The sequence below is a fragment of the Pieris napi genome, chromosome 4 (genome assembly GCF_905475465.1).
Source record: "Pieris napi chromosome 4, ilPieNapi1.2, whole genome shotgun sequence".
Taxonomy (NCBI): domain Eukaryota; kingdom Metazoa; phylum Arthropoda; class Insecta; order Lepidoptera; family Pieridae; genus Pieris; species Pieris napi.
The window spans coordinates 2888591-2916292 of NC_062237.1; the positions used below are offsets into that span (position 1 = coordinate 2888591).

At 33.7% G+C, this 27702-nt stretch overlaps 1 protein-coding gene across 1 annotated transcript in view; it reads right to left on the minus strand.

The window, feature by feature from the left end:
* Positions 1 to 17781: 17781 nt before the first annotated feature.
* LOC125049214 (GTP-binding protein Rhes) overlaps positions 17782 to 27702 on the minus strand; it is a 28364-nt gene continuing 18443 nt past the window's right edge. The window contains exons 3-4 of the mRNA XM_047648365.1: positions 22145 to 22325; positions 17782 to 20329 (exon numbers count right to left, since the gene is read on the minus strand). Of these exons, the coding sequence (XP_047504321.1) occupies positions 19879 to 20329; positions 22145 to 22325 (632 nt within the window). The 3' untranslated portion in view covers positions 17782 to 19878. The remainder of the gene's footprint in view (positions 20330 to 22144; positions 22326 to 27702) is intronic.

Below are 27702 nucleotides of genomic sequence, written 5' to 3' on the forward strand. Positions count from 1 at the left end.
GATTGATCCATTTTTTTAGGAACTAAATGAACCGGAGATGACCATGGAGATTCGGACGGTCTTATTATGTTTTCGTCTAATAATTTACGAATTTGACTATCCACTTTTTGTTGTTGAGTTTGTGGTAACCTAAATGGTCGTTGATAAATAGGTTCCTCGTTTATTAACGTAATTTTATGACGTATTGAAGTTTTTGCGCTTTTTGTTACGTCTTCGGTAAACAAATCACTATACGTTTTACATAAATCTTTAATGTTTAATAAGTTGTCTTCAGACATATGAAAAATCAATAATTCATTTTCTGGTAAAATTAATTTTCTTTCCCTTAAATCAATTAATGCTTCTATCTGCTCTATCATGTCGGTACCCATTAAAATATCATATTTGTCACTAAAATTAAATACGTAAAATTTCATATTACCCTTATCTACATCACCAAAATATTTTGTCCAAAATGGTGTTTCAATTAAACCATCGTGATGTGTTACACCATGAGAAGTTCGCACCGTGAATTTCTCTGGTTTATAATATTCACTAAAGTTTTCCGAAGCCTTTTTTGTAATAAAAGAACGTTGACTACCGGTATCTATCAAAATTTTTAACTTTGGATTACTTGTTTCGAAATATGGTAAATATGATTTAACATAATTAAATTCTATGATTTTTTTATTACTTTTTCTTCCGATTGAAAATTTTCTTCATTAATAACCTCTGAGGATTCATCAATAATTGCTTCCTGACTATATTCCTCGTATTCATGAGGGTATCCATAATATTCATCCTCCCCCATATTTTCCTCATGGAAGAAAACTTCTTCCGCTACCATACCTTTCCCTAAATTTATTTGCCCCGGTCTAAGGTGAGGAGCCGTTCGCATTGACACATCAGTCGTCTCATTTGGCAACCGATTTTGTTGAAACTTTTGATTAGGATAATGTTGTTGTTGACCCCTAAAGTAGTCATGTTTAGGTTTTGTAAATACATTATTTGGATTCGGTATCCAAGCGTTATTTGGTCTGTTTGAATGCATTCTTTGATTAATTGACCTTTGTGTTGGTGGATAAACATGTCTCGAATGTTGTTGCGGTATGTTATACGATCGCGGATACTGGTAACTAGGTCCCGCTGTATTATACATTGGATAGTGTGGTTTAATATAATTTTGTATAATCTTTGGTGGAGGTAAAATTTGCGAAAATTTTTGTTTTATATTATCAAATCTTCCCTCTGCTTCGAAATTTAATACACGATTTACAGATTCTGTAAAACTACAATTTGAAATAAAGTTTTGATCATGATATGGAAGATTATTACGCAAAGTATTTTGTGCTACATTAACATATAGTATCATCATATCTTCTACCCTATTCCTATCTCTATAAGTATCCATTAACTTACTTTTCATATAAAATAATTTTTGTTTCAACTCAAAAATTAATTCACTATATGTATTTTTTCGTTTTAAATTTACTATTTCTATTAATAATGTATTAAGTTCACGATTATCGCCACATTCACCCTTTAAGATTTCCTCTATGTTTGCCCATTTTAATTCATGGTCCATCATACTCACGCATTCGGCTGCTTTGCCTTCTAACTTACTTATAAGTAACATAGTAGTATCTGGGGACTCACCTCCCACGCGCATTAACCATTGTTTTGCTCTGTTTAAATAATTATACAATCTGTTTGGGTCACCATTATAAGATGGGACGTATGCTAATAAAGTTTTAGGATCCATTATTTCTGATCCTTCTTTTGTTTGTATACTTAAAAAATCTAATGAACTTGGAACACTATGGAGCAAGTTAGTATTACTATCTAATGAACTTGACACACTATGGAGCAAGTTGGTATTGCCCTCACTACCAGAAGGAGGGTGATTCACACCACAATCACTAACACTTACCCTATTATATACAAAAGTCGGAGGTTTGAGAAAGAAAGGAATTTTGGCGGGATTTAAAATGCAAAGGTACTTACAGAAGACCTTGTAGTAGTTCCCGGAACATGTCCTTCTTCACTTTTCCTCTTGATATTTTGACTTATTTATTTCTTGTGTTACCCAGCGTTTTGTTTTTAAGAAAACTTCGTAATTCCTTGGTCGTTGAAATCAACTGGATCGATGATCGCGTTGTTAAATTATTTATTTGTTATGCGACGAGAAATTACGTTGCTGGGCCCCACGTTGGGCGCCAGTCAAAATATCTCAACGTGTGAGATATTTAAAAAAAACTTTATTTAAAAGATTACACTTTTTATTTTAAAAATACACAAATTATTCAAGTTAAATTATTCAAATTATTAAGTACTAAACAGCTGTTGTAAGTGGAAAAACTAGTACACAAGAACAGAGTATCTTCCACTTAATACAGACTGTTAATAGCGTTATTGGACTCTTTCTTATGTTAAATATCCTTATTAGTAAACAGTTAGACTTAAATTACTTATTAGTCTTAAGTTGGAGTAGATCGTGATATTATGATTTCTCAGTGCAGAGACAATTCATTTAAAAAAATGTTCAAATCCAACTAATATTATAAAAAATAACCAAGTTGTAAATGCATAGTTTTGTTTTATATTATGACGACATATATTAATTATCAACTACGAGATATGATTATTGATTACCCAGTTAATCTAAGTGACCGCATTTCACCCTGCAACATATCAATCACTAATAAGATTACAGCAATATATCTGCAGTAATTGCTTAATGATCATCGTTTACATTGGCCCGTGTAGTCTTAATTAATGTCAACAACTCAACACGACGCGAATTCAAGGTAGAATTGCTTGGTTATTAAGCATAGTTATTTTTAAGTGGTCTCAGCTTTCGTGTGTTTATCTGGACATTAGAATTTATGATAATAGGGTTTCCTGAGGCATTCTAAAGGACAGATTTACTTGCTCTTTGCTCTTGGAATTTCTTCTCATCTACTCAACGCCCTTGATTAAGTGTTAAATTTAGAATATTTTCTTATTGGCGTTCATAATCTATATAAATAAATTATATTTTGATTTATTTTGCTGACACTGTATAGCGTCTATGCCTTTTTGTCTACAATAGCTGTCACTCAACATAATACTTTTGATATACAATATACATATCTGTCTTTCGTCGTCCATATTCGTCAAAATAATACTAAATCATTATATATGTTTCGTTTTACATTAGATTGTAAACATCACAAAATAAGTCATAACGATTCACAAGGGTTCATAGTAATAAAAAAACAATTTAGATTTAATGCTCATGGCATTTTAGGGCGAGTTATTGGTAGAGTAATATTGTAAAATTAATAAGAACAATGATGCATCACCTTTCATTAAAATTCATTCAGATACATTTTAAACCTATAAGTATAAGAAACATATGCATAATATTGGAATTTCCGCGCATTTTAATATTTTTTTTATATTCTTTGCATTGTGTTAAAAATTGTCTTGTCGTGTCCTACGTCATTGTAACATTTTTTAACTGTAAAGCAAATATCAACTTCGTGGCGTGTGGTAGATTTCGATTATATAGTAGGTATTAGTTATATGCTATCAATATCGTTATGGCAGCAGGACTGACGAAGTATAAATATATTGAAACATCAATTAATCAGAACAATTACACAAACTTACTAGCTTCAAAAATCATAATTATCTGATCTTGCTGATCTTTGTGAAGAACAATTCTTGAAAAGAACGTAAATATAATCAACGTAATCACAACCTACAAGTTTGCTTGTAACAATATTAAATGTGTGTTAGTGTATAGTTCTATACGACGGGGCTGAAATAGCGGAACTCTTTGGGATAATTGAATCCGGAGCGTAATGTGTCACTCAGGTTGCTTATCTCTAGGGAATTAATATCGGAGCTACGGCCCTCAGGTATATAAGTTTATGTATGACGTATTTTCAAAGTTAAATCAAGATGTTTTCTATTTAATTTTTTTTTATTTATTTCTAGTTTCGGCACAATACCAATTGATGTTGAGTGGCCTAGTGGCTTCACCGTGGGACTCTCAACCCTGAGGTCGTAGGTTCAATCCCTGGACCAATGGACTTTCTTTCTATGTGCGTCGCTCAAACGGTGAATGAAAATATCGTAAGAAAACCGACTTGCCTTAGGTACACACAAAAAGTCGACATCGTGTGTCAGGCACAGGAGGCTGATCAACTACTAGCCTACTAGATTTACAAATGATCATGAAACAGATACAGAGATCTAACGCCCTGACCTAAAAAGGTGATAGCGCCACTGATTCATTTTAATTTATTTATTATGATCATAGGTATTTGATGATTTTGTTAGCGATACGTTCAATTGGAAAACTTATGTCAATCAAATAATCATTCACCAGTTGTATGATAAAGATACACCGGTAATTCTATAATGACGATAATCAAAAATGAAATTAATCATTTTAAATATGTTCAATAAAAACACAATAGCGTGCGTTCTTGAAATAACATTCACTCATCGTAAAAACATTGTGAAATTTTTGTTTTACAAAGTGAATATTTTACGTTTCCATTCAACTTCCGTATTTAAATAAGGCTGAACGTTTTCTGTACATACAATAAATGAATTAATTTATCAATATTTAATGAGTTAATCGACTGTATAATTATATATTGGTAGGCTGTTAATAATTACTACTACTTTGTTTAACTTAAACGGTTAGTTTCGAAGCATTATTTTATTTATATCTGACTATTAATTTGTATTGCAATTCACGGGTCAGCCAGAAAGGAAGAAGATTTAATCAGTGGGTCTAGTCACTACCAGAAGGGAACCGGATACAATAAAATACAATTCAAAAGGTTTCAAGTAATAATAATAATAATAGGTTTTTCGGTTAACAAACACCTAAACGAAAAATTGCGAAGCGCACCAATACATCGATCCTTATCAAACTCTTTATACGAAATTGCATATATACCATCTTCCGACAGTGAATTGTATCTTATTTCGGTCATACAATGCGCAGAGGCAATGAGAGCTTGGAGAAAGTGATCGTGGTTGGTAACACAGAAGGCAAAAGATCACGTCGCCGTACACCAACACCTCAAAACTATATACTGTCATAAGAAAGGCGCTGAACTGAAACCGGTGGAAACATGGTCCGCTCCAGCTGCTTCCTTGCTGACCAAGACGCTGAGACATGAGCTGCCAATCGAAGAGAGAGACGAAACATTACTACTTCTCTCTTTTTCCTTTGTTTATAGGCAAGTAAATTTCCATGTAAGCACAATTGTTCTCCATATAGAAAGCGTAATTATTTGCATTGGTCATAACAAGTCCGAACTAACTGCTCGCGATTCAAACATCACTTATGATTTTCCTTTTTAATACAGCATGGATTAATCTCGGAAAAGATAACAAAACCCTTTTGAAGCATGTATGTGAAACATTTGTAGGAACTAATTAATACAGCGTCATTATTTGAAAGAATTCTCGTGGAAGTCGGAGCACTTGACCTGCTTCCCTGAATACAATTATAGCCTACAATTGTTACTTGTTTATATGTCTTAAAGTATATGGTTAAATACGGCTATTTTCTTTTATATAAAAACGTTAGAATGTTTTATATTAATACTAGCTGACCCGGCAAACGTCATTCTGCCATGTATATTATTTCTAGGAAAAAATTTTTTAGTTAAATAAAATAACTATCTACCATAATACAAAATAGGGGTTGATCGTAGAGGGGTGAAAATTAAGGGTTGTATGTATTTGTGTATGCTGTATCATAAAAAAATAAAAACACAAAAAAAAATCCAATAAATAAAAATAAAAATTGGGGTGGACACCCCTTATAACTTAGGGGTATGATAAATAGATAGTAGCCGATTCTCAGACCTACTGAATATGCATATAAAATTTGATAAAAATCGGTCAAGGCGTTTCGGACGAGTATAGTAACTAACATTGTGACACGAGAATTTTATATATAAGATCTAGGCTTTAAGATCTACAACTTAAACGTATTCGTTTATTGTGTCAGTTTTTCACCTCTCGAACGCAGCGATTCTATACAATTTGTTTAAATAAAATAAAGCACTAGCGCTACAACCTTTTTAGCTCTGGGCCTCAGATCTGTATCTGTTTCCTGATCATGTGTCAATCTTATAGGCAAATGGCTGCTGCTTGACAAACGCCGTCGACTTTTTCCTTCACCGTTCGAGCGAATGTTAAATGCGCACATAGAAAGAAAGTCCATTGGTGCACAACCTACGACCGCAGGAATGAGAGTCGCACTGCGAAGCCACTAGGCCAACACTGCTCCTGGACAATTTATATATGTCTTAAAAAAAGACACGTGCTTAGATCCAATCAGACACTTCGTATTTTATTTCGACAATAGTAATGTACACAAAGACGTACTATGTCTCGCACCTGACTCTAATTGGGCTGGCGGTGACTGTGGTGACATTTTATTGTTCAATTACAGTTATTGCTCGGGCTTTGTTTGTCGCAAATTTATTCGTATTTCTAATTTAGAAACGCCGAACTTCTTATCTGTACAAAGGAAGCTTTTAGAGCAGCGTTCTTATATTCCGTTGTATAATTGAATACATATAAGATATAGTAAAGATACATTTATTTATGATATATTTTTATTATTGTAAATGATTGTAGGCTGAATTTAAGAATAATGTTGAGTCTAGTTTGTATTTTTTAAATTTAAGCATTTTATTAATATATTGTATTAAAAGACTGACAGTCTTATTAGAAAGACTTCATTTCATTGGTGTGGTTGATTTTTTTTTCATTTGCTAGTACTTTTTATACAATTGTGTTGGCTCTGCGTTAGAACAGAAAAAAAATCTAATGGCTGTTATTTTCTCTGCGTTAAGTTGCAACTTTTAGGCTATAATTGATATATATTAACGAAATATTTCTATAATACCACACACTTCTGCTAAAACCAAGGAAATAACATATAAATTTTAAGTTAAAAAATACAGTGAACATGCTTAGGTATAATTATTATTTAAATAAAATCAAGTTGCGCGAAAACTCTGAATATTTTATATTACGATATTATTTTTTACAAGGTTCTATTATATTAAAGAAACTAAACGAAACAGCAATTATACAAAGATGTTTTACACATGATTAGCATATTACTAATATTACAAAAAGATACTTGTAGCTTTGTAAAGAACAAATTCATTAGCGCTGAGTAACATTCCAAAATATTTCTAAATTTGTATTTAAAAAAGCTGAATCGTGCAAAACCTGGGCCACTAGTTTTATATTGAACTGACAAACTTGTTCAAGATGTCGACAGCACGTAGCTTGGAAAGTTCACGTCAGGTGAGTGTCAAATTCTACCACTATTGTATTAACTTTAATGTTATTTGCGGAAACTGTGGAAGTTTTGTAAAGATTTTCTGTTTACTTTTCCGAGTCTGTATATTGGAATTGTGATTTCTCGTTCCACAACTGCCTTGCGATTCTGTAACTCACATTTCAAACTCGCACAGCGGTTTTTGCAGCGGCTGTCCCGCCCAAATCAGTCGTGAAGCAGTCATTTTACGATTTGGCATTCTGATAAACAATAAACTACAAGCTCCCTCCTCCCAATACTTTTGTTTAATTACAGTATCTTACTACGAATACATATACACCATACATGTACCATACACGGTGATGTCAAAGTGTTCTTTCGTCTTCCTTGAAATCTCTCATATCTAAAAATTATGGATTGATATATGTCTGTTTGACTTATATCCCTTAAAATTTATTTTAGTAGCTATTCAAAAAAGTGTTATCAGTATTATTCAACAAATACCATCTGTACACGCCAACTGTCAAAAGTTAAATATCGATGCTAGTATAAATAAAAACCAAAGACATCTGGCAGTTTTGGAGCGCTGCCAACGAATTGATCGGAAATTCTGTACTTTACAATAATAAAAAGTTTGTGAACTTCGTTTTTATCGTTTTTCTGGAGGTCTGAGAAGCTAATCAAAGTTCAATAGGCTTCCATTTGCGCTTTTTAATTCGGCTATATTTTTTAACTTTTAAAGTGTCGTCATTCTTTTGTTTTATTATATAGTACACATTTTTAAAATTGCTGTGCTCAGCTTGAGGTATTTAATAACTGCCCCTTATCGATAAAAAATGCCTCATTAGTTATTTAAATACCTCTCATCTGAACTACTTTCAGCGTTATCGATAAAGTCAGGTGCCTTGTTAACTAATACAATTTCTCAGACATTTAAAAAAAAATCTCAGACATTTATACAGACAGAATACGAAATTCCACCCGTATCACCTCGACGTCCACCATTCCATAACTGAGGGTTTTTCAAGGCAGTTTTTGCCGCGCACCACCATTATGTGGAACCAGCTGCCGACTGAAGTATTTCCGAACAAATTCGACTTAGGGTCAAACTCAAACTCAAACTCAAAATATCTTTATTCAAGTGGGTAACCAAGTACACTTTTGAATCGTCAAGTTAAATTAATCGTAAATTTACATTTACTACCAGTTCGCAAGTCAAGGGCGTAGAGCGGGTAAGAAGAACTGGCAAGAAACTTTCCGCCACTCTTTTTAATCGCCAAGTATTGTCATACAAATTGTTTGAACTGGAGCAATTCAATCCCAAGGATTAGGATCATTTAAGTAGTCCTCAAATTTATAAAAAGCTTTGTTGATTAATTTTCGTTTAAGGAGGGCTTTGAATTTATTTAGTGATAATTCTCTAATTTCGCTTGGGAGTTTGTTGTAAAAACGAATACAATTTCCATATTATAATGTAATGAATTTGTGATTACTTATTATTATTTTACAAATTTATTATTCAAATCACGTTTATTTTTAATTAATGCCATTGTCATTATATTAAATGAATAACGTCAAGTCAAATTAGTGTAAAACCGTTAATAGGAATGGTTAATTTCGAAATGACTATTCAATGGTCGATAATAATAATGACTCCATAGTCATTATTATTATTAAACGTTATTTATCATAATTTTAAATATTAAATCAATGACTATAAATATTAAAGTAATCTTTGATACTCGTTCCTATGACTGCCGTTCGACTCGGTGGTCGATTCGGGTTCGGTCGTGGAACGAGTACACGAAATGTCACGAAACTGGAATTACAAATGCTGGTTGCTTAAATACAGGAACTGGTTGGTGTGGCCCTCAGTTCGATTGAGCGGTCTAACTAAGCAGAAGCCTTTAAACAATAGACTCTCAATGTCGATATTAAATGGCTGATGCCAACAAACCAATCTATGACAATAAGGAGAAGTATTTGTATAATATAAATAGTCGAATAGTGAGGATTCATAACAATTCAGAAGTGCGATAAGGACCCAATCTAAGGTGCGTACAAGTGTTTTATACGATTATTAATGTTATTGCTTATGGTCGAGTTTTTGATTGGACGATATCAGCTGGCGTTTACGGTGTTGTCAGTTTTTAATGAAATAAAAATGGTGTTGTGACAAAGTAAAAACCCCTGAATTAATGATCGGTGATGGCACTAGTCGCCGCGCCGCGCTTTGTAATAAGACGTCAAAAAACTGATTGTAGTTACATAGTACTAGTACCTAACTTATATCAGAGCACTTTTATACAATTTTGAAATAGAAATAATATTCTTTTATTGTTTGAAATGATTGACTATTCACACTCATTGTTCATTCATCTGATTGAACAAGAACTGAACGCATCACTATTACTTTAAATATGGCAACATTATTTTACAAAGTGACATTAGCTACTGTCAGTTGGCTTCGTTTAGTTGAAAATACGACTATAGTAGGCTATGTATGCCTATCGAGCCATGTGTGCTTAATGGGTGATGTGTGCCTATTGGCCATGTGTGCTTGGTGGGTTATGTGTGCCTACGATGGGAAGCCAAGTGTGCTTCAGCTACTAGAGGCTATGTATGCCTGCCGAGCCATGTGTGCTTGGTCGATAGGGGGTTATGTGTGCCCACAATAGGAAGCCAAGTGTGCTTCAGCTACTAGAGGCTATGTATGCCTACTGAGCCATGTGTGCTTGGTCGTTAGAGGGTTATGTGTGCCCACAATAGGAAGCCAAGTGTGCTTCAGCTACTAGAGGCTATGTATGCCTAGCGAGCCATGTGTGCTTGGTCGTTAGAGGGTTATGTGTGCCCACAATAGGAAGCCAAGTGTGCTTCAGCTACTAGAGGCTATGTATGCCTAGCGAGCCATGTGTGCTTGGTCGTTAGAGGGTTATGTGTGCCCACAATAGGAAGCCAAGTGTGCTTCAGCTACTAGAGGCTATGTATGCCTAGCGAGCCATGTGTGCTTGGTCGTTAGAGGGTTATGTGTGCCCACAATAGGAAGCCAAGTGTGCTTCAGCTACTAGAGGCTATGTATGCCTAGCGAGCCATGTGTGCTTGGTCGTTAGAGGGTTATGTGTGCCCACAATAGGAAGCCAAGTGTGCTTCAGCTACTAGAGGCTATGTATGCCTAGCGAGCCATGTGTGCTTGGTCGTTAGAGGGTTATGTGTGCCCACAATAGGAAGCCAAGTGTGCTTCAGCTATCAGAGGCTATGTATGCCTATCATGAGTCATGTGAGTATCCTAGAGGTCATGTGTCTAGAAAAAAAAAAGAACATTAAGAGTTACTCATTTTTTGTTATTAAAGTGAACCATTGTAATATTCATATAATCATAAATAAATATGCATGGATTTATTTATAATAAAAATAAGAAAATTTAGTAACATGAATTGAATGAACTGAATTTGGTTTACTTCTATCACTCACTTGTGAGCATTTTATTGAACAATATTGTGTTAATATGAAAATTCTTTAGTAATACAGGTACAAGGAAAATGTATAATACATAATTTGTAAAGAGTAATTTACAGACACAAGGAAGTAGCTTTTACCAGTAAGCCTTTTTTTTAAGGAAGACTTTAAAATTATATATTTCCATCGAGTAAGTATTATGAGAAGTCAATTATAACCATTGGGGTTTACCTGTGCAGTAAGTTACAAACTATGCAATTTTAAACTCCTATCTACCATAAGACAAATTATTGTAGCAGTGTAAAGGTAAATTAAAAATTTGAATTTATTGATGTCCTTAATGCCAACAGAATTTAGCATAAATAAAGCTTGTATTGTAGATTCTAAATGTGGATATCAGAATGTTTTTGGTGTCCATGTTTTCTCAGAATTGGGTGAACTTTAAAGAATTCACTCATTTAATAGGAATGTGCTTATTAAGATAGATTTTATTCTGTTAGTTATTTTTGACATCATGAACTGAAATAAAGCTTATAAAATACAAAGCTTTATTTTTAAAGTAATTATAATACATATAACATAATTTTATGAATTAACTTTGTTTCTTGTTGAAGTACTTGTGGTCAAAAATAATAATAAAATCAAATGCAGATATGTCACAGACTGATATAAAATATCTTGTGCAGTGTGTTATTAAGATGTTTGCAGTTGGTCCAGGCCAGTCATCTTTAACAATTTAATTTGAACAGAATAAAGGAACCCTAGAAACGAAGCAGGACTAGGTAGACTAGACATTGACATTTATCAAGTTCATCTCAGGTATGATGCAACTTACAAGCTAGAAATAACATGGTTAAGTCTACGGGGCATATTAAATTATCTGAACACAGTTTATACTGTCAAATATTATATTTTTCTTATGTACTTGAACAATATTTTGAGCTTTGATTCAGCACTTTTCTTTATGTTATTGTCCCTTTCATTGTCTACAAAATGTTTTGATTGCTTAGTTTTGTTCCATTCTTTGCCTAAGTAATTTTATATTTTATGTAGTTTTGCACTTCTTGCATTTACCTTATTTAATGTAATTTTTATCCTCATGGAGCCTAGGAAAGTGCATTATTTGCACCAGGGAGTTTATAGTGTTGTTGATGGAAAGTGCTATTTGCCCGTGACAAATTTATCTTGTCAAAATCTTACATTATCCAAGAAATGCCCTATTGCTAAAGGAACTTGTTTTGTTGAAAAAGATAGTACCTATGTAAATAAAGTAATATGTATGTAAACTAATAAGTAATTCGGAATATGAGCCCTTACTAATATCTGACATAAATGTTGGTCCCCAAATTGACAAAGAGGCATTAGGTAGATCATTAACTTTTACTCAATTATCTGCTTTGCATTTAATCTAGGAGAAAATGGTTGTAACAACTCAACTAGAATGAGAATAGACTTATTGGATGAGAAACCTGTAGTTTACCGACCATATAGATTATCTTTTTCGGAAAGAGATAATGAATGACTTGTTGCAAAATGACATTATACAAGAGTCCAATTCAAGAATTATGCCAGTCCTATTTTATTGGTAAGGAAGAAAACAGGAGAACAGCGCTTATCCGTTGATTATAGGGCTCTCAATAACAAAACGAGGAAGGATTGTTTTCCGTTGCCGATAATCGATGATCACTTAATTAATGATCAATTAACTAACCTTAGTGGCAATAGATTCTTTACGTCTTTAGATCTGATTTCTGGGTAATAAACTTGATGAGTTAGCATTGGATGACATTCTTGTGCCATCGGTTACCCTGGAGGAGGGATTTGAGAGGTTAGAGAATGCTTTGAAGTTGTTACGGCAAAATGGGCTCACTTTAAAATTATCTAAATGCCGATTCTTCAGTAATACCCTTGACTATCTAGGCTATGAGATTTCTGCAGAAGGCATACGTCCTAACGAAAGTAAGATTCTAGCTGTAAAAGAGTTTCCTATTCCTCAGAACGTACATGAAGTCCGTCAGTTTTTGGGACTAGCAGGCTATTTTAGAAAATTTATCAAAAGTTTCGGTGAAACAGCTAGGCCTCTAACCAACTTTCTCAAGAAGGGAAATGTTTTAAATGGACAGATAAAGAATCTCGTTCGTTTACTACCTTAAAGGATAAATTAATTGGCCGACCAATTTTAGCTATATACAATCCTAATTTTGAAACTGAGTTGCATACGGATGCAAGTTCTTTAGGCGTGGGTGGGATATTGATGCTATAGCGGCCGGAGTCGCGTGCTCTTAAGCCAATAGCTTACTTTAGCCAGTAAACCGCCCCGGAGGAGCGTCACTTGCACTCTTATGAACTCGAGACCCTTGCAATTGTATGTTCGTTAAAGAAATTTAGGGTATATTTTTTGGGGATTGAGTTCAAAACTGTAACAGACTGTAACGCTATTCGAACTACATTAACGAAACGCGACTTAATACCCTGAATAGCTAGGTGGTGGCTTTTAACAAGTGAATTCAATTTTAGTATAGAGTACCGGCCAGGCATCCGCATGGCTTATGTGGACGCACTGAGCCGTAACACGAAATTAACACCCGAGGTTATCGATAATTCTACAGTTACAGTCTATAGTATCGACACTGATAACTGGCTCTTGACTTTACAAATGTCAGATCCTGAGATATCCCGAATATATAAAATTCTTAAGCCCGAGTCTGATAGAGAAGCTAAAGATATTAGGAGAAACTATTTAGTTAAGAACAGTGAGTGTATAGGAGAGTTGATGATAAGATCTGTTTAGTAATTCCTCGCAGTGCTCGATGGCAAATGTGTAAATCTAACCACGACGACGCAGGTCATCTAGGAATATCAAAGACTACCGAGAAGATTCAATCTGTTTTCTGGTTTCCTAAGTTACGTAGATTTGTTAAAAAGTATGATAAGTCTTGCGTTAAGTGTGCCTATAGGCACGCAAAAGGCATAAGGATAACGCGTCTCGACATATGAATGGTCAGTTGTATACGATAGAGAGGGTAAGCATTCCGGTCCACACCATTCACATTGACCACTTGGGTCTATTTGTCAAAAGCAAGAACGGCAATATTTACATTCTCACCATAGTGGACGGATTTACCAAGTATTTGTTTGTAAGAGCTGCTAAGGATACAAAGACTAAAACAACTGTTAAGGTATTGCTAAATATTTTTATGACTTCGGTTTACCATCTCGAATTATATCAGATCGAGGTACCTCTTTCACTTCATCAGCTTTTAAATCTTTTTGCGATACTCATGGTATTAAACATGTTTTGAATGCTGTTGTGTGTCTCAGAGCCAACGGCCAAGCCGGAAGATATAATTAAACGATCTTAAGCTCACTTGTAAAGTTTTCTGACGGTGAGGACGAACGGAACTGCGACATGTGTGTGTAGGAAAAATTCAGTGAGGAATTAATAATGCAACTAACTCCACCACTCAAAATACAGCTACGGTAGCATTGTTTGGAACCAGATTGAAAGATAGCCTAAGTAATATGTTAGATATAAATAATGAGTCTAATCCAAACTGTACAGAAGTGAGGCAAGAAGTTCGTATAAATATCCGGTCTTACTAATAAAAAATCACTATACATGCGTTATAACAAGGTGATAGTAATTCAGTGAATAGAGCTTGCACAGGGCATAAACACCTCTTTGACCAATAATCGATGTGTATTGGTTGAATAACAAAACGACCCTTATTTATTGTAACCCTGGCAACCCAACGTGTTTGATCGACGTTTGATTTAATAATTCTGTTGCAACTCATAATTCTAATCTAATAGAAACTCCAAAACCTCAGACAAAGAGGACTAGAATTTTACATACAAAAGCCGCGTTCTACAGTACAAAAGTTAGAAGAGGCATCTCAAATAGTGGAAAGTAGTAACGGATTGCACCGAGTTTGGTATGTTTAGACTTTCCTTGGAGGCGGTAAATCTTCAATCTAGACAGGATTCGCCGTGGATCAAAATAAATGTGTCCGAACATAATGATAATTTAGAAGCAGTAGCTAGCAGCAGTAGTACGTCTGATAGCGAAAGTAACAAAAGTGACAATGAACTATCACAAAATCAATCTGAATCCAAATAATAGCCGAATGTAATGAATAATTGATTAAAACCAAATGTATAGATACGTTACAATTAGTTCACATGAAACTAAAATATTTTGTTAGTGTACTTATTTGAATTTATAAAACCTTTCCGTGATTAAATACCGTGCGTCGGGAGATCGCACGTAGTCGGACGGCCGAATGTAATGAATTTGTGATTACTTATTATTATTTTACAAATTTATTATTCAAATCACGTTTATTTTTAATTAATGCCATTGTCATTATATTAAATGAATAACGTCAAGTCAAATTAGTGTAAAACCGTTAATAGGAATGGTTAATTTCGAAATGACTATTCAATGGTCGATAATAATAATGACTCCATAGTCATTATTATTATTAAACGTTATTTATCATAATTTTAAATATTAAATCAATGACTATAAATATTAAAGTAATCTTTGATACTCGTTCCTATGACTGCCGTTCGACTCGGTGGTCGATTCGGGTTCGGTCGTGGAACGAGTACACGAAATGTCACGAAACTGGAATTACAAATGCTGGTTGCTTAAATACAGGAACTGGTTGGTGTGGCCCTCAGTTCGATTGAGCGGTCTAACTAAGCAGAAGCCTTTAAACAATAGACTCTCAATGTCGATATTAAATGGCTGATGCCAACAAACCAATCTATGACAATAAGGAGAAGTATTTGTATAATATAAATAGTCGAATAGTGAGGATTCATAACAATAAGGAGTGGTTTATCTTTTGGAGCCTGGTTGGTCGTACACTCAAATTAGTTCTATTTCGCGTATTATACTGGTGAAAGTCACCATTTGTTTTAAAATTGTTTATATTTTTTTGGACATACAACAAGGCTTCAAGAATATATTGACCAGATAGTGTCATAATATTTAATTCCTTAAACCTATTCCGTACCGACTCCCTCGGAGAAACACAACAAATACCCCGAACAGCCCGCTTCTGCAGCACAAATATGGATTGAACCTCTGCAGCAGCACCCCACAGTAAAATGCCGTACGACATAACGCTATAAAAGTAGCTATGATACACAATTTTAGCCGTGTCCTCATCAGTAAACTGTCGGATTTTCTTTACTGCATATGCTGCAGAGCTCAGCCTATTCGAAAGAGTCTCTATGTGTGGGCCCCATTGGAGTTTACTATCTATTGTTATGCCTAGAAAAACAGTTTTGTCAACAAAGTTTAGTTCACTGTCCTTAATTTTCAGGTTACCAATATCTCGCTTTACGCTAGTAGTTGTAAATCTAATACATTTTGTTTTATTCTCGTTAAGCAATAAGTTATTTACATTAAACCAGTTAACTATACGAGAGATAGAATTGTTTACATCGTCCAATAATATGTTATTCCTATTCACTTTAAATAGAAGTGAAGTGTCATCAGCAAACAATACCATCTCATGAACTTCGTTGACAAAGAATGGGAGGTCATTTATGTAAATCAGAAATAAGAAAGGCCCGAGAATCGATCCTTGGGGGACGCCCATTGATACCTGCGAACCCGGAGAGGTGACTCCATTGACATGAACTCTTTGGATCCTTCCCTTTAAATATGAATTCATCAGGCTGGAAGCTTTGCCATCAACGCCATAGTGTTGAAGCTTTCCAACGAGTATATCAGGATGAACACAGTCAAAGGCCTTTGACAGGTCACAAAAGACGCCGACTCCATCATATGATTCTTCCCAGGCGTTAAATATGTCCGAAATCAACTCTCCATTAAAAGAGCAAGAAAGCACTCTCAGGCGGCGGTATCACTTAACATCAGGTGAGCCTCCTACCCGTTTGCCCCCAATTCTCTAAAAAAAAAACAGGCAGATTTTAAATCACATGCTTTTTACATAACGTAATCTTATTTTGTCAGATATAATAAACAATAGAACATATTATCCGCCATCTTGTCCATCAATAGCCTCTGAAGTTTTGTATTAGATTTTTTAAACCTCTCACAAACCTGACTTCAGTTCAGTGAGTGAAAAAAATATATCAATGCTACTATGTATATATGTAATGTGCTGTAATTTAATAAATAAATAGTGGTCTTACGAAGCGTATAGTAACACCATAAGTTTACTTCTACTAGGTTTAGCTGTTCAGAAGTTCAGCTTTTAATTACGAATGTTATCGGCCCGTCACTAGGTAACATAAGTTTTTTTTAAGTGTTTCATTTGACCTCGGTTACGTGGTATTGTTGTTTCATACAGTTTACACTCTCCTCGGTATACATTTGTATACGACGAATGTTCGTTACATTCGCGCTTTTGTTGTCTTTGTATTGCTATACCAGTTAAATTTTAATGACACCCATAAGGCGACGTCTTCATACGACCAACATTAAATTCAAAGATAGGTATTGTCTCGGCCGATATAAATTGTACCCTTGAGTGACATATTATTCTGAGAATGATTACCTCATATATTTAACTTAGGGCTGGGAATACAATTATAATAAGTGAAAAGGGAAGAGACAATTTTCTATAGCAAATAACTGATATATTATTCTTTCAGGAACTATGTAATATCTCACACGTCGCTTTTTTTTAAGTTATACTTCTTTTGGCGCGTTAGGGAAAAATGAAGAGAGGAAATTTTTACGATGCGCGCGCACACCGTCACAAAAAACCGACACCCTGAAATTAGCTATAAACAATCAGAACCGTTCGATAATTAAAACTTTGCCATTGTAATTAATAATGCATGTAATAAAAATAAATACATTTTAGTCGGATTTTTATTAGATGTGGGTAGATTGTAAAATTATTCATCGTACGCACCAAAATGGCGACGGTAGTGCCAATTTTGTAGGATATAAATAACAACTGTTTCATTCCAAAACATAATTTATTAAGATTATAGACATAGACAGAAAATATTCACAGATATACAATATCTAATAATCCTATAATTTTTTTAACTTAAGTCCTAACCCATAGATTCAAAGTTTGGAGATAATGTATGAAATGAACGGGGTCATTCGGGGTCAAGGACTCCGTAACTCCAATACAGATTTTAATCACTCCAGATTTCGTTAATAAATGGCTGGCATTGAGATCCCCTAACAGAATTGCGTCATCTAAGGTCCCAATATCCCTAATACTCAATATCCGTAGCGCTGATGTCATGAAATGAGGAACGAAAACTGAATATTGAAATCGGAATCGCTATCACTATTGGAAGGTACATGGTAGACTTGTAATCATTAAACATTATAAGGATGTTGCTAAATATAGGTTTTTATACAAATTTATCATTCCCCTAAATGATGGTTATAGACACGTATAGAAAACACTTAATGAAAAAAAAATCGCTAAAGTACTTATACTAGAGAATATTTCTTATTGAGCTTTAATATATTAATAACATAGTTAAGTATCCGTTACTTTACAATCGAAAATATATATATTTGCATACGTTCGAAATAATCCCTAAGCAATTTGAGACATTGTAATCCCACACTTAAAACTTTCCAAGTCCCATTTATACTTTATGGACACAAAGATTCGACAAAAGCATGAACAATTTGGTCCCATCCAATGCCCTTATGCAATTTACAAACTTTAGAATTACCGAAATTTATAACCATAGATTAAATTTACATTTTTCATTTAAATTTACACGTTGATTATTTCACATAAGCCAAACATGCAACATTAACATTTTGGGAGCAGCTTTGCGATTCTGTAACTCACATTTCGAACTCACACAGCGGTTTTCATTGCGGCGATCGCGCTTAAATCAGTCGTGACGCAGTCGTTTTATAATTGGACATTCTCATAAAGAGGGAGCTTGTAGTTTATTGTTTATTCTGAGTCTGCATAATCGCTGTGTGAGTCCGAAAAGTGAGTTACAGAATCGCAAGGCTGTTCTTAATCTGTGACTTCCAATAGCAATACCGACAGCTATTCCCGGTACAATAATGAGTACATATACCGCGCGGTCGTAAGATATGTTTCGGATATGGAGAGAACTACATAGATCATACAAAAACGTCTGTATGGCATTGGAAGTAACAGAGGTGCCGCCCTTACCAAATAAATAGTGATATTTTCGTTTGAATACCTTTTATAGATGAACTAGGCAGCTAATATTCAAACTCCTTATACAAAAGGGTAATACAAAATAATAATGCTATCAAGCAACGTCTTGTAAGCATACACACACTTATATGCAGATTTATTTATACATGCAGCTCAAAGCGCTTGAACACTTTAAACATTAAAAAATAATCGTACAATTACATTGTATTTGATTTAGTATTTTTTTTAATAATACTAATTTAATACAATTTTAAACATTGATAATTAATGCCTTAAATTATTATAAAATTGCCTCGGCATTTCGCCTTCACAAAATGGGTTATCAGTGTCAAAAACAAAAAAATATAGTAATTATATATTTGATTAGAGTGGCTTGAATGTGGCTGTGTTCAAGTACGTGATTATAGTAATTGTAATAGTATACCGCACAGTTTTTGTGTAATTTAAATAAGTACTCTTAATTGTTAGCTTATATCCTTCTTAGCACCTTTTCTTATATAAACATTTAGTTATAATTTGCTTAAAAGAAGTAAAAATTGTATTAAGAAGAAATGTATTATATCAAAAGCAAGCAATATCAACAGATATTTTGAAAACAGTTTAGAGTCTATCGTTTCTCAAGCGGGAGGTCACGACCCTTGGGTTTTGGTTTTGTTTTAAAAGGAGGTCGCAGTCTGTTGAAAAATAATAGATACAAACTACATATAGCAAAAGATTATTTTATTAAAGGAATGTATAATTATAGTGTAGTGTTATGAAACTAAATTATAATTTACCAGTGACGGGGTCGCAAGACTGTTTCACTTAACTTTTAGGCTTTTCGCGACATAAAAATGGTTGAGAAACGTTGATATAGATACTAATCTAAATTTCCTCATAACGTTTGTATGCGTTAAAACGTGACAAATATAGACTACATATCAACACACAAGAAGGTCTATCTCAAATAGATTTTATATTTATTTACTGTAAAATACACGATCTTTTGTCAGTTTGGGCGTTAGACCTTACTAGACGATTCAAATTGAGCTTGGGGCTCCCACCAACACCATCTCCCTCACCTTTGGCACACGTCTTCGTTCTCATTATCATCAGATCCGTTCTAATACTGGGTCGTCTAACATTAGGGGCTACTACTCCGCACGCATCTGACAGTCTTCTTTTAATAGATAGAGTACATTTCTTACTTCTACTACTTTGGCTACTGGTGGGGGGTAATGTACAGGGGCTTCCGAACGCGGCGTTCACTCGTTTATGATGATTAGGAGCCATTTCTAAAGGTAAGTTGGCAACTACGAAGAGTTCATAGAATAAGTCGTCAACGTGAAAGTTTTTCTTCGCCGAAGTTTCCATGAAAACGCAGGCGGAGTCTTGAGTTGCACAGTAGGCGGTCGCTTCCTCCGCTTGCACTGTTCTATAAAATAACAAAAGTTTGTTATCGGTAATGCAAAAGTCAGTGTATTGTTAAGGGAAGTGCGATGGTTTTCTATTGAAAAGACCAGAACTACGCTAATGAACTATCGTCAAGGCTTTGTTTGAACTACGTCATACCAGACTACAACCTGAAGTGATCAATTGACTTTTCACTAGAACTTGATAACTACAATCCTTCAGAATGCGCTCGATGAAATAATTTAAAATGTTATTTTCTCCCAGAGTGGTAAAAATTCTCAAATTATGAATACTTTTACGTGATATTGTTTTGGGGTGGGATTTATACAGGTGTGAATATAAAGATTTATATTATATTATCAAACTAACTAAGAAAAATGCTGACAACGAAACAAAAGTATATTGAATCTATAAATATCTTAACAGCGGTTGAGAACAACTTTAATACAATTTATATCCGTTTAACATAACCAAATCCCGTTAAAAAACAGAGGCGCCTCTCGAGATGGTTGTTTCTTTTGTGAGCGTCTTCTTTGACCTGCAATTTTAGAAGAAGAAGGCACAGAACAGACGCAATTTCAGAATGTATAGATATAAAGAAACAACCATTAGTGCACAGCCATTATTTGAACTCTTAGGGTTGAAATTCGCACGCACACCATTGTCTGCACTGCTTTTTAATCCGTTAAGTATAATTGATGTATTTCATGCAAAACGCACATATTTTATGTTTACGTGCTGTTGAGGTAAATATAGTACATGAAAGCAAGCATACACCGATGATTAAACAACTTGGTAATTTCCCCGTGCGTGACATATAACAGTAACATGTAAGGAATAAAAACCATTCTAACATACCGTTATTAGCATTTACGTTACAATAGTTAACGAGAAAGGAAAAAACGTCTACCGAAACCTCAATGTAGGTGGTCATACTAGGTTACGAAAGTGTAGTTTTACTAGTTGAACGACTGATCTATTAACTAAGTGTTTCCGTGTCTTTGGGTTTGAAAATGTTTAATAATCTTTCAACTCTGTATATCTAAATGCTTACTGCTTTTAGCTTAAACAAGAACCGCTTTCCGCTCAGAAATTATCAAATCGACAAATGAAATACTCTTATTTATTTGCTGTAGTGTCCTAAAAAATATGCTGGTTTAGCTAACATTAATAGCTCTAAACAAATAAATAAATCAGTGGCGCTACAACCTTTTAAGGTCTGGCCCTCAGATGTCTGTTTCATGATCAATCTAATAGACAAGTAAAGGCAAGCTGGTTTCGTCACGATGATTTCTTTACCGTTCGAGCGAATGTTAAATGTGCACATAGAAAGAAACTCCATTGGTGCACGGACGGAGATCGAACCTACGACCTCAGGCATGAGAGTCGCATGCTAAAGCCCAACATGCGACTTGGAACTTACTTTTATGAAAAATACCTACACATATTTTTAGTTAATACCATAGCTGTTGCTACAAGACTAACTTTTATTAATAAACAATACTAAATCTAATTATAAAGTTTATTGAATAAAATATAAGATAAAAAAAACAGATGCAGCTAGTAATATAATAATGGCTTGGTCTAGATAATCTAAAGGGTCCAGGCACATGTCGCAAGATTTTCGAGATAACTCTTTGACTTATCCTGTCTAGCAGCGTATCACAGAAATATCTGTACCCACCACATGAGAGAATTGACTATTCCTTCGTTACAACCCACCAGAGACGAACAAAAAACAGTTAGTCATAATATGTGCTTGCCGGGAAGGCATTACTTATTATTTTAATTTATAAATTTTACTTTGTATTTCTTCATTTAAATTCCCAGTAATTACCTGAGTTCCCTGTCACATTTGTTGCCTGCGATGGCCATGGGTACCCTCGGAGCTTGCCGACGTCCACGACAATTACCGCTGCTCGCACTAGCCTTGGTCTCCAGGATTTGCTCACGTAACCGTATCACCTCCTCGAAAGATTCTCGACAGTCCATACCGAATACTAGTACGAATAAATCGCCTGTAAATAAAAAAAAGTTTAAAGCCTGTACAATCGTTTTGACAATTATGTCAAACTTAATTCTTAAACTAAGTTTAACAGCTCTTAAAACTAGATTTGAATTTCATTCATGTTCTAGAATTTTTGCCTATACTTAATAGAGATTCAAATGTATTAATACGAAAAAAACATTATTAAAATCTTTCTATTGTTTTCTATTACAGTAGATTTCAATGAATGAAGCAACAATTGATTTAAAAAAGGTCCTTAAAAAGCGTACTCAAAAATTCCTTATATAATATTTTTTAATGGCAAAATTCAGACTAGAGACTAGCGCTAAGTATAAGGCCTGTACACAAACGTATTGCATTTTAACATACAGAAGTCATAGTACCCGCTAAGCTTTTAAGCTTCTAATCTAAAGCCTGCGAAGAATTGATTATATAAACGCAGACAAATTCATAGACGTTAGCTAATAAATACATCGGGATATTAAGAGCAGTGCATATGAAATCAATGTTTCAATACGACTTGTACTCGACAACTCTTGCTACGCGGAAACAGCAAAAAATGTTGAGGAAAATTGTGTCACAACGAAAATGTGTTTGTGACATAAATTTTCTCACTTCTGATATAGTTCATAGATAAAGTCTGTTATGGAACTCGTTATTACTCGCGAGTTTTGTAGTTTTGTCCTTGTCACCCTCGTGTCGATTTGAAATCAAATAAAAGTAACAAAACATTCTATAAGTATTTGAGGCGTACTTTTACAAGTATGGCCATTTTCACTTTGTTAAATGATTTAAATTTTCCGAATTCGAAATTCAATTTCAAGTTTAGAATATTTGGCGAACAATCTCGCGATATCGTATAAAACTTTACGGCGTTCTATATTCAAACATGTGAAACGCGAATGCTTTAAATCGTTTCCTGAACTTAGCTAGACTCTAAACAATCGAAATGACGTAGAACCTAAACATAATAATGTCTAGGATTTTCCTCTCTCCATGTTTATTCCTAAACTATTTTTTTTGTACTTTATGGATTGCAATTGATCCATTTTTTTCAAATAAAGAATGCAGGTAATTTGAAAAATGAACAAAAATTTTAAGTTCATAATAAATACATTATGTTAACATTTTGATCCGATCTGGTGAAGCGAATTTTCATTTAAATGTCTATGACTTGTACAAATTATATACACTAAATAAACTTGTAGAGTAAACTAAAAATAAATCATTTATAAGGCAGTTATTGCCGCATATCACCACTATATGGAACCAGCTGCCCGTTAAAACCAATTCATCTTAGGATCTCCTAAGAAAAGAGCATACCAATTCGTAAAAGGCGCATACTATTTACCTATAATTGATCACGTAGAATTGTGTTCAAATTCAAGATTTATTCATATTAAACGTATAGAAGATTAGGAATTCTCATTGGTAAAGCTAATACCAAAGCTGTTCTCGTACTTCAAAACCAATTTGGAAACTACTATTGGTGTAACGGAATCCTAATCAGCCAGTGGTTAATGGGAACGTATATTAGAGAACCAAGTATACATGCGTTTTAAGGTTATGTGCTAGCTAGGAAGGCTGGATTGTCCTTATATAGGACATTGTAATGGACTGCACACGGTAGCTGTGTGTGTGGTTTTGTTGCGATGATGTGTGTGTGTAATTTTATAATTTTATGATTTAATATACTTTAAAGCTAAAACAATAATAACCACATGGACTTATAATTGTCAGATTTAATAAATATATTATTATTATGTCGTCCTTTAACGTCTCTGAACTTTATAAACTATTTATATATATTTTCAACCGATATATCGAAGATGAGCGCTTAAAACAAATATTAAAATTTCAGAAGCCTCGGAACCTATTGACAGACAAGATGGCGGTGTTATGTTTATTGTTTACTTTAATTATTTTTAACTGGAGGAGATTTAAACTGGATGTGTATGAGACAATTATTATCTATATATCAGAGAATATAAAAAACCTTTTATTTAATTTATTTATTCTTGTATCAGTTTTGAACGGCAATTTAAAAAAATTGGTCTACATTTACGACCAAGTTGGTATGTTTTTAATAATTTATCGGAATATATAATCTATTTTATATAAATAAATATTTTAATGCAACCTTGAAATCCTTTAAAATACCTTAATCTCGATAAAAACTAAAAATTCGCTGTTTACTTTAACTTTTAAAGTTTGTATTTTACACTAGGTACAACCCAAGCATCGAACTTTTACTAGGAAAATTTTACTTTAATGGCATGGCAGTAAATCATAACTCTTACTAGTAAATTAATTAAAAGGAAAGCTAAAAGTAATTTATATTATTTTTATAACTATAAAATATATCGTCGCTTAGAGTACTTGAAGCGAGTATTATTTCAGTAAATTAAGGGCATTACAATGAATACTTGCTATTTTACTATCCATTTCGTAAAAAAAACAATATTTTCTTAGTGGCTAATATAAAAAGCAAACACTATGAAACTGACTTGAGTAAAAGCTCTATTTATATATAAAAAAAACAAAAAACATTTAATTCAGACCATTAAAAGTCCATATATTGTAAGTAGAGTAATACTTATAACTATGTTAGGAAAATTAAAATTAGCAAAATTATTAAAGACACAAAGAAGAAAACATTTAATTCATATATCTACGTTGATTCGAGGCACCAGGTACACGGGCATGTATATGAACCCAATGTCTCAAAACAGCACGTTCGGGTTTACCTATAACCATCAGGATATAGGTAAACCCGTTTATTAAAAAAGTATTTAAAAATCCAGACGAGTTTCCCACGCTTCTTTATAATAGTCAAAAATGCTACTAACATTCTGTAACACGTGAATAAATAAAGTTTTATCAGGACCGTATAATAATTTGTACGTATAGGAGCACTTAGCAGTTATACGAAATCTACAGGGTGTTGCGAATACTTAAACTTGTCTAACGATCCTAGTTATTCGACGTCTCAGACAGGTGTTGGGTTGTTAAAACTTAAGCTCTCTGGGTGAGACTATTAATAGCTTTCTTTTTGTTAAACTTTATTTTAAAATAATTCTAAAAAAATTTATGATAATTACTAGCTGACCTGGCAAACGTCGTTTTGCCATGTATATCGTTTTTAATAAAATAAGGGTTGGTTATAGGGGTGAAAATTGGGGGTTGTATGTATTTTTTAATGCTGTATCATAAAAAAATAAAAATTTATCTAAAAATATAGGGGTGGACTACCCTTAACATTTAGGGGGATGAAAAATAGATGTTGTCCGATTCTCAGACATACCCAATTGACCGATTCTCATGAAATTTTGCAAATTTCATGAGAATCGGTCAAGCCGTTTCGGAGGAGTTTAACTCCAAAAACCGCGACACGAGAACTTCATATATTAGATAAATGAAGTAAATACTAAAATATGATTAGTAATATCAGCCATTTTAAGGACCTATCTGGTCGCCAAACTCCTAAAAAGTACGTTGTTTCTTTCCATTCCGTCATCGTTTCTTGAAGTGGGGCGTTTAACAATAATTGAGCATTCTGATAAACGAGCTAGATCTGGATATCCATAGTTGCTCTCTCACACTTGAAAATCGATTTTTGTTTAGTTTTTTGTAATTTTATTTTTTTGTTAAATTATTGTTTGGTTTAATAATTGTATGTCATTTTTGCCTATAAATGCTTATTACATAAAAAAATGTAATTTGTTTTACCATATCAGTGTGCTGAGCGTTGGCAAGCTTTTATCAATAAAATAAAAAAAAGAAACAATTCAAACGTAGAATTGTTTTCGGGATAACTAAAATAATTTGTAAAATGCTTATAAGGTTTATTTCACGTATGCACAAAGGATTTCCAAATATAAAAGCGATAATGGCATTGTATAACTATGATTTGGGCCACACAAGAAAAAAAATATATTTAATGGACCAAGTCTGTATGATCAAGGTGAGAGCTTAGGTTGATGCAGAAACTGGGACAAGTTAATTGCCGTAGAGATTGCCCCGAGCATCGACAGGTGTCTAATCTAGTCCCGAAACCACGCAACGAGATAATTAAATGATATGGAATCATGGACTATCGGAAATCTGAGATGTTTGGCGACAAATAGTATTCTAAAATATCTATGTAATCTTAAACGCAAGGGTTATTAAAATGTCAAATTATTATTAACGTTAGTCACTTTTAGTAAAAAAAACGAAAATTCAAAACATCTTGATTCTATACGTATATTGTCTTAATTATAAATAAAAATTGCGATCCCATAGATCAGAATTACAAGGAAATAAATTTTATTTAATTATATTTACTATTTCTATGGAATTCATAAGCATGGCAAAAAATATTGCGCTTTATTATTCAACATTTATTTTATTTTTAAAAATAGATTTTCATGTCGATCTGCAAGAAGTTCGATTATTTCATCTGTCAGTTTTGACACGGGTATTGTTTGTCGTTTTTCCTGACAGCTCGTTATCTAGTGAAACATGCCGAAAATAATTAATTTATTAAGTTTTATCTCAATCAATCAATCAATCAATCAAAATACGTTTATTCAATTTAGATGCGTCTTAGCGCATGCTTATGAATGTCAAAAACGTTTACAAAATTCGCGAAAAAGCAAGACTACGCCATCCGTTCGCAAAACTACCAGGAGGCCTTGTTCTGAGAAGAACGGGCAAGAAACTCAGCAAGTTTTACCCTCCCTCTACATTACAATTATTCAAAGGAAAATGTCATAAACCACAACGTCATTAAAGTTCTCTATCTATTTCGAACCTCTTCGATTATTCGCTAATATACTAATATTACTCAAATCATCGTTAATTTATGAATGCAGTAGTATTATTATTTATTTATTTACACAATCACACACTCATACGCTGGTAGATAAGAAAATACAAGATTTAATGTGACAAGTACTTATAGGCAAACATAACAAACACGAGGAGAAAAAAAAACGATTCATAAAAAATAAAAATTAAAGGAAAATTGTTTTCAAACTGTGAGTGGAGCAACTATGGATATATGACATTAAATCATCATCAATGGTAATACAGCCCCTGGCCTTAGTCTCCTCAAGTACACTTCGTCATCTATTCAGTCCTTCCCGCGTCCAACTTCGAACCCCTATTGTTATACTCCTTGACAACTCCATCCCACCAACGCAGCCTCGGTCTACCGGGTTTTCTCTTGCCATCAGGTCGTGAGTTCAATGACATTAAATAAAAAGAGATAAACTAGTCTGGATTTCTCATCCGCATTAATATATGTAAGTTATAACATAAAACGAAAACAAAACTTGCTGAAAGATGCAGTGATATTTTTACATTGTTAGCGCGGCTATTTCGTTCTACAACAGAGAGTTTCA